Here is an 8,097-nt window from a genome sequence, read left to right as displayed (position 1 = left end):
TTCAGGCAGATAGAGCTTTTATTTCAAAAACAAAGCTGAATGGGCAGAGGAACTGCTAGTGTGTCAGAGATCCACGTAGACCTGTGCCCTGCTGTTCAAATTGGAGAGCAAATGACAGGTCAGGAAAAAATACCAAAAGCCTGAGCTTTTCAATCAGCCGTGCAGAGATTTCCTCTCAATTGCCTCCAGGCACCAAGGTTAGCAACACTAAAAATGTTCCTCATTTCTCTGCAAATCCTTTTATACCACTGACCTCCAGAACATCTTGTGACAACGTGTCTCACCCGCAGAATTTTGCTGGAAATAACATTTCTGGAAAGCTGCTGCCTGCTCACACCACTGGGACAAGCCTGCAGGTGCTCACAGAAGAGAGCCATTGCTCACAAGGTGCAGGGAGGAAAGGTCTGGGCCTTCAGTGTTGGGACCAAGCTGCAAATTGGGAACCCTCTGGGCGGCTTCATCCCTGTAAGAAAAGTAAGGATGCAGAGTGGTGAGGGGGAAGAACCAGATTGCTTCCTTTTAATTTCTGACATGGATTTCACTTGGAAGAGGATATGAAAGAGGTGTCTATGTGGATTTTGTCAGCGTTGCCATATGTAGACTACCTAAAAATCTCCCAGATGGTTCATGGATGGAGTGGAGCAGCTACTTGACAGCTTACAAGTTCAAGCAGTGTGCCTTTTGGGGGTGTAGTGCTCTATTTTATGTGTGTTAGAAGCGTCTGGTTATTAGGAGAAGCTGAACATTCAATTTTCTGAAAGTCATCTATGGCATCTCCTCTGACAGCCAAGAATCGGTGTTTATTTTAAAAAGCAATCTAAGTGAAAACAAGCAAACTTGTCTTTTATGAGAAAAAAAGATTCAAAAGGGAAAAGGCTGCAGTAAAAGACTGTGGTAATCATTCGGCAGTAGCAACAGCAATTCACTGAGAAACACAGATTTTGTTGATATAATCTTTTCCCCTATAAAAAGCATTGCTATATTGATTTTCTGAACATTTATCTGCTCTGTGCTCTATTCCAACAGATTTTTGTGTCAACAAATTTTGCCTTGTAAATGGTCAGCCTGCTCTTTGGGGTAGAGGTTTCATTCTATTTATGATGTGCCTGATTGCCTAAAGATGCTCTTCGTAATGCAACCAGGGACCTATAAACCTATATGGAGACCTATATAAAAACCTATGTAAAGCTATAAAGCAAGCAACTGAACAACTGTCTATGGTTTGTTTGCATGCTTGTACAGTTGTTCTTTTTCAAATAACACATAACTGTAAAATTAATAAACACATCAAGCATTAAACAAAGAACATTTCCTTATGCCAAACAAAAAACGTGTGTATATACATGTGTATAGTATATACACAACCATTATCTGTGGCTACATGGGTCAATATGGGAAAAGTTGAATTCTTTACCTCTTCCTGCTTGCAAAATAAAATAGAAATCTGTAATTATTTTACCTGTAATAAAATTCAGCCAAGCCCCAGCCTTGTGTTAACCCATTCAGTTGGAAATCTGCAATGCACTCATGGAAAACGCCTCTTCCAGTCAGGCCGTTGTACACCACAGGGCAAGCTTGCTTGTCCAGCCTTGCAGAAACATCAAAGTACTTGCCACCTTTCATAAATGCAAAAAGGGAAGAATGTTTCCAGACTTCAATTGTGTTTAATCTCAAAAATTCACAAGATCTACTATTTTTGCATATAGATTTTTTTCTTATGCTTTTCCAAAGAGATGTAGTCTTCCTCTTTGCTTTGTGAATTGAGAAAGAACTTTGATCAAGGTGTATTTTCAAATATATGTGTAGCTTACCAGCAGTAAAACTGACTCTGTATTCGTCCTTGATTACCCCATCATCAGCCATCTCAGCCAAGGATGCATTGGACCACTCAATCCCAGCTTTCTTTCCATCAGGGAAAAAGACATAACCTACAGTGAGGCTGAAGGGGAAAGAAATGGAGCAGAACAAAAGTTCAGCTAAAGCTCAAATGAATCAACATGTTGTCCTTCCAGGGGAGCTCAGCATTGAGTATGGCCTCCATTCCTGGCCAGCAGCATAAAAATGGTTATATTGTGGGATCTTGGAAATGTTGGACAGGGGAGGCCAAGAAGGAAAGAAGACGAGGAGTGCAGGAAGGAGAGGCAGATAATTTGGTCACACTTGGTCACAGAGCTGAAGGGGTCGGGAATGCAGGGACTTAAACTCCCCACCACTCAGGAGCATAACATTAGGCTCAAAAATAGATGCAAGTGCTCGATTTCTACCTCTAAGTCATCTAGTCAGTGAGAAAGACAGCCAAGATGCCACTATTTGGCATCAGCCAAATAGTAATTGAAAGGAAAGGAAGTAATTGGAGGTAAAAGCTGTCCTTACAACTAATTGCAGCTGGAAAATTGGGCAGAGGGAGTGGAGAGCATGAGAAAGAGGGTGTGGATGGAAATCTGGCTAGGTGGGTTCAAAGCAAGAATGTGCATACAGCTGTCTTGCTGAGCAACTTCTGTCACCTTAGAGATGTGTGTTTTCATCAGGGCAAACTTCCTGGGTTACTTACTTCGTTGTGGTAGCAGGCATGTTTATAACTGTTAAATGTGCTGCAGTCCCATCCTGAAAGACAAGGATAAAGGAAAAGCAGTCTGATTTGTATGGGTCATATTCTGACTTGACCAAGAAGACACTGGATTCAACTCAGATTATGCAGCATACTATTACTTTATACTTTTAAATCTTCCCACTAACTTTTCTGTGAAAGAGTGTCTGCAAATGAAAGTCCAGGAATATAATCTAGGTGCACTGGGGACAAATTAAGGACATTAAGGACAACTGAAAGTCCACAGAAAGCAGATACAAGAGAAGGAGAGAAACAATAACTGCAGAAACCTCAGCTAGCTGTGTTTAGAACTGCAAGACATCTTGGATAAGACATCTCTTCTAACTTATATTATTCCATGCTAGAAAGCAGCATACAGGAGAAATATTTAATAAGGAGGAAGTGGATTCTCATGTTTTTATTCATTTCTATTCCATTCTTGAGTCTGAATCTCCTCATGCTCCACTTGGGCTGCTTGGAGCCTATGTTGCAGTGTTTTAAATGTACAGACACCAAGATGTGAGGACTCTGAGTTTCAATCAGTGATTAACTTTAATTGTTTCTTAATAAACAGTTAGATAGCTTTTAATTAGGAGGGGAAAAGCATCAGTTCTTTTGAGTCCTGAATAACTATGAAGAAAAGGGAGAGGTTACCAACTGATTATGCACATTACAGTGCAAAACCACAATCTTATTAAAAGGTACACAGGCATGAGTTAGATCACAGCATCAACTGGATCTGCACGTATATGGGATTTTCCAAGGTGTGTTTTTCTGCTGGCCAACACGTGTCTGGGCAAGAATTTTTACTCTGCCTTCAGTCTCAACTCATGTAATGTTGAATATAACAGACATCTTTACGCCTGTGCTGGCAAAAGAAATGCCATTTCAGAAGCATCTGCTCAGGTTGCATGCCAGCCTGGAATGCCAGGGTTCAGAATTTCCCCAGGCTGTGCTCTCAGCAGCCACTCCTCCAGCACAACCACCATGGCAAAGCAGGGAATTAGAGCTGAGCACAGGCAGAAATATTTGCTGACTACTGTCACGAAGGCTTAAGATGCATTCAAATATCTCAGGCTGTGAATCAGCATTGCATCACCTCCTCTGAGCTCTGGGTATCTGCAGTAGGAAAAAAAACTGCCTAATTCTTTCTTAAAAAGCCAAAGCAAACAGTTTCAAGTTACCAAACTTTTTAGTTAAGCCAGTGTAGGGAAAAATAAATAAATAAATCAGTTTTTAAACACATGGCTCATCTTTTAGATCTGCACCCAGCACTGATATGTGGTAATTATGGCAGCATTTATCACTGCTGATTTCACACTGTGGATGCTCCCAATGTATTATGTCTGGGTATTTAAATATAACTGATCAATTCAGAAATATCAGTAGTGTCGTGGTTAAGAAGCATAGTGGCAAGCTAATGTCTACCTCAAAACGTGCCAAAATCATGACATAACGGTAGATCTCAGACCAGTTCCGGACACCTGTAAAACAGAATAAAATCATCCAATGTAAAGTACAACATGGCTGGAAAACATGAAGTAACAATTTCTGTCTTGACATTGACTTTAGATACAGTAGTACTGCAGTAACTGATACCGGCTGAGTATGTGCTAGTCTCCAAAACAGCCGTGGAGTATCAAAGAATCATCAAATGGCCTGGGTTGAAAAGGAATACAATGATCATCTAGCTCCAACCCCTTTGGTATGTGCAGGGTCAAGGCCATCGTAATCGAAAGGGAAGCAGAGTAACGTGTCAAGTCTGACTGAGAAAAGGTTTATTTTGTCCAAAGACAGGAAAAGGTCTCAAAAGATAAATTAAATTAACAGTTCCAACTGTGTCAGCCCAGGAGGCTGAATGGACCGCATCCTCTCCATCACAAGTCTCAAGAGTGAAATTACATCCCCTCCCTCCCTTAAAGAGGAATACTGCTGCCCAGAGGAGCACCAGGCTTCAAGGAGGTGAGGAGATGGGATTAGTGGTTCAGAGTGACTTAATCCCTACTGGGGTCTACTGGGAGTGAACAATGGGATAAAATCTGCTCTTGTTACCATAAGAGTGGCTCCGAACACCTTTGAGGGAAAGTTTGGTTTTCTCATGATTTTCTATTTCAATTTCTCCAACAGACTGACCCCACTGCTCATGTCGGAAATGTTGTTCTCTTTGTCTGGAAGAAAGAAAAGATTGAATCAACAGTGGCAAAATCAACATGGCTCCTATTAGGGAGACCACAGTGCCAATCTGATGGATGTGTACCCCAAAAATGAAAGTTTCAGAGCACCTAGATCACAGCTGTGCCAGATCCTACACTTTCAGATATCCCATCTATTACTGAATGTGTTTTAGAACACACAGGCATACCCTGCAGCAACCTGTAGAGTAATTATAGCTAACCCCAGAAGACATTACTCTTGCTTCTCACTTTTTGACCCTTTGGAAGAACTCGATGGTCCATGGTTCCTGGGCAAAAGCACGGACAAATGTGCTGGGATGACTGTCAACACTGAAGCTGAACACTTCTGTAGAGTTCTCCCAACTAGGAAAAGAAGGGAAAAAACAACAGCTGTTATCGGCTTGCAGGTCACATTACATCAAGTTGTGCACTTGCTACTCCAGTGCTGATCTTTGCATGTTATGGTGTTTGAAAATTTCTGATTTTTTTCCATTTTTAATATGAGCAGAGCTTTTATCCAAATACACGCTAGAATCATTCTATAACTGTTGTTTGGGTTTTATTTCTGCCACTAACAGGGGGAAAAAATGCAAGAATTGTATCATATTATAGAATCACAGAATGGCCTAGGTTGAAAAGGCCCACAATGCTCATCTAATTTCAGCCCCCTGCTGTGTGCAGCATCACCAGCCACCAGACCAGTCTGCCCAGGGCCACATCCAGCCTGTCCTTGAATGCTTCCAGGGATGGGGCCCATTCCCAGACATAGGAGTCTTTGGTGTGACAACCCCATAAATAACAAATACTGAAGTTCCCACTATGCAGTCAGTTTGGTTTCATTTCCTCAAGAATATAATGAAGAACCAAATCTTTAAACCCCAGCCCACAATATAAACCAAAGCAAACTGAAATGCTCTTACTGAAAAGAGAATTTAACTGGTACAAGTTCTCCCTCTTCTTCACTCCACTGCTGTCGGTAGGGTCCTTTTCTAGAAGAGAAAACATCATAATTTTGTATAACTCCTAAACAGGTGACATTTTTTTATGCATTTGAAAATGGAATCAACAGAAGGCACTGCAGAAGAATTGTGTCATTGTGTGCTAAGGAAGGACAGTAATGCTCCACTGCAGTGAAGAAGCAGAGAATAGAACTGGATGCAGATATTACCTGCTGTATTTTCATTGCAGAAAAAGCAATGCATGCTATTGGTTAGTTAGTTTTCCAGGTAGTGTTCAAGATGCCTTGGTCTCATGTGTATGAAACCACAATGCTGTAATACCTGAGGAATCCATCGAAGCTTATTTTCCAGCGTTCTTGGAGCTCTAAGTATTCAATAGTGAGCCCTCCTCCACTCCAAATCTCTTCAGATTCATCATTCACCATCATGTTTGGGTGCTGTGGGTGCTAAAGAGACATTTCAGTAAAACATTTATTTAATCAAGTTCTGAAGGTGCAACACAGGTGAATTCTCACTGTGACGGCCCTCTGCATGAGTAACATCTGATTGAAGATACATGCATGGTGTTATGAGTTGACAATTGAACTAGATGATCTTTATGATTGTTTCCAATCTTAATGATACTGTGATTAATTTTCACTTGCTTTCCTAACATAGCAATAGGAATTAAGCGCTGAATGTCCATCACTTCAAACTCTCCCACTCCATCCACCCTCAGGAAGAGCCACATCTCACAGATACCATTGGGACGCTTGGCAAGACGAGCAATCACAAAGCTCTTGTTGATCTCTGCAAAGCCGGTGAAGTAAACTGAATCAAGTGCCTAGGGAAAAGGAAACAGATCTCAGCTCAGGCTGGAGGGGGAGAAAGAGAGCCATGCTTTGTTTTCTGTGTTGTTTTTTTTCTCAGGAACTGGATTTTACTTTCACTTTCTGTATCTAATAACCACATTTATCATTAACTAAAAAGCATTATTCCTTTCTTCTTTGCCCATTTCCTTATGAGAAAGAAGAGATGGACCAGCATTAACAAGGGACCATAATTACTTTATGATAGCCATGTAAGGGGAACTCCTTGCCTTAGGAAACCCAGCACTTCACTGTTACAATTAAAGTAATGGCAGTGTTAACATCTCAAGTCTCAAGAACTACTAGGCATAGAAATCCACAACTCCATTTCTTCCTTAAAGGGACACCCAAGGTGACATGCCCACTTTGCCATCCTAGTGATTTGCTTAGGAGATAAAAAAAGGTGCAGGTCCCAAGGTTGGGTAGTGAGTGAAGCCCAGCATCTGGATGCAGGGAAAGGAGGCTCCTGACACAGGGCGATGCAAGGTGTTAGGATGAAGGGGATGAAGAGGGGTGTGTACATGTGAGGGATGTGAGTCCCACACACAAAAGTCCTGGGGAGTGTGCATACAGGAGGAATGGCTGTGCTAGGGGAATGAGCAACACAGGGGATGGAGGTCCTAGAGATGGAGTGCATTGGGACACAATGGGGATCCAAGGGGATAGCATTGCACTGGGATGCAGTGGGCATCCCAGGGGATGGGAATTCTGGTCGGGGGGGGGTATTGCATTGGGATGCAGTGGGCCTCCCAGGGGATGGGCATCCTGGGGATGGCATGCATTTGGGCAGAGTGCTGGGGACATGGGGTTCCAGTCATGAGTGGCATAGAGATGGGGTTCCACTCAAAAGAGTGCCATAGAGATGGGATGCCAAGGAGATGAGGATGCTAGAGAAGGGAGTGCCAGGGAAATAGGTGCCAGGCAAAGGAAATAGGTGACAAGAAAACGGGGCGCCAGAGAGATAGACAAGGTGCCAGGGAAGCGATTCGTGCTGGGGCACATCAGGCCACTCACGTGGGGGTCGGGACGGAACAGACGGGGCCTCCGGGGCTCTGCGGCCCCTCCGCAGGCAGCCCGCTGCCTCCAGGCTCCAAGGAGAAGCAATAACCCACCCAGGGCCCAGCGCTTCAGCGGGACCCAGGCACCGGGAGCAGCCGCTCGCCGTGCCCCGAGCAGCGCCAGCAGCGCGGCCGCCAGCAGCGCCAGCAGCGCCGACATCGGAGCGCAGAGCGGGGCTCGGAGCGGAGCTGCAGCCGCAACCAAAAGCGCTTCGCAGCGGATCCGCTCCGGTAGTCGCCAAACTCCGCCTCGAAGCTGCTTACGGGCTCGTCCGGAGCTCTGAGGTCACGCATAGAAGTTGCATTTATTTCTTGATGTATTTATGAATTGGTTACTGTTAGTATTACAGTTTACTGTTGCTATCCTAAGTTGCAATTGCTGTCAGTATCCTTGTCACTCTCGTTGTTTTCCTGAGTAACATGAGCTCAGCTCCTATTTTGCACAGCTGGACGGAACCAAAGAGAAGTTCA

At 43.5% G+C, this 8,097-nt stretch overlaps 1 protein-coding gene across 1 annotated transcript; it reads right to left on the bottom strand.

Annotated features, from left to right (window-relative positions):
- Nucleotides 1–7,863, bottom strand: LOC107319410 (uncharacterized). Its single transcript, XM_085551886.1, has 11 exons — nucleotides 7,583–7,863; nucleotides 6,409–6,543; nucleotides 6,042–6,166; nucleotides 5,682–5,750; nucleotides 5,011–5,124; nucleotides 4,640–4,755; nucleotides 4,016–4,071; nucleotides 2,552–2,604; nucleotides 1,812–1,939; nucleotides 1,460–1,616; nucleotides 1–463 (listed from the first exon to the last, which is right to left on the bottom strand). Exons 1-11 carry the CDS (start codon nucleotides 7,784–7,786, stop codon nucleotides 361–363), a joined length of 1,260 nt encoding a protein of 419 aa, XP_085408012.1. The 5' UTR covers nucleotides 7,787–7,863; the 3' UTR covers nucleotides 1–360.
- Nucleotides 7,864–8,097: the final 234 nt, after the last annotated feature.

This window comes from Coturnix japonica, chromosome 6 (genome assembly GCF_054131305.1).
Source record: "Coturnix japonica strain WE chromosome 6, WE-NBRP24, whole genome shotgun sequence".
Classification (NCBI taxonomy): domain Eukaryota; kingdom Metazoa; phylum Chordata; class Aves; order Galliformes; family Phasianidae; genus Coturnix; species Coturnix japonica.
Note: the sequence above shows the minus strand (reverse complement) of the source record. Positions and strands in the feature narration are given on the sequence as shown.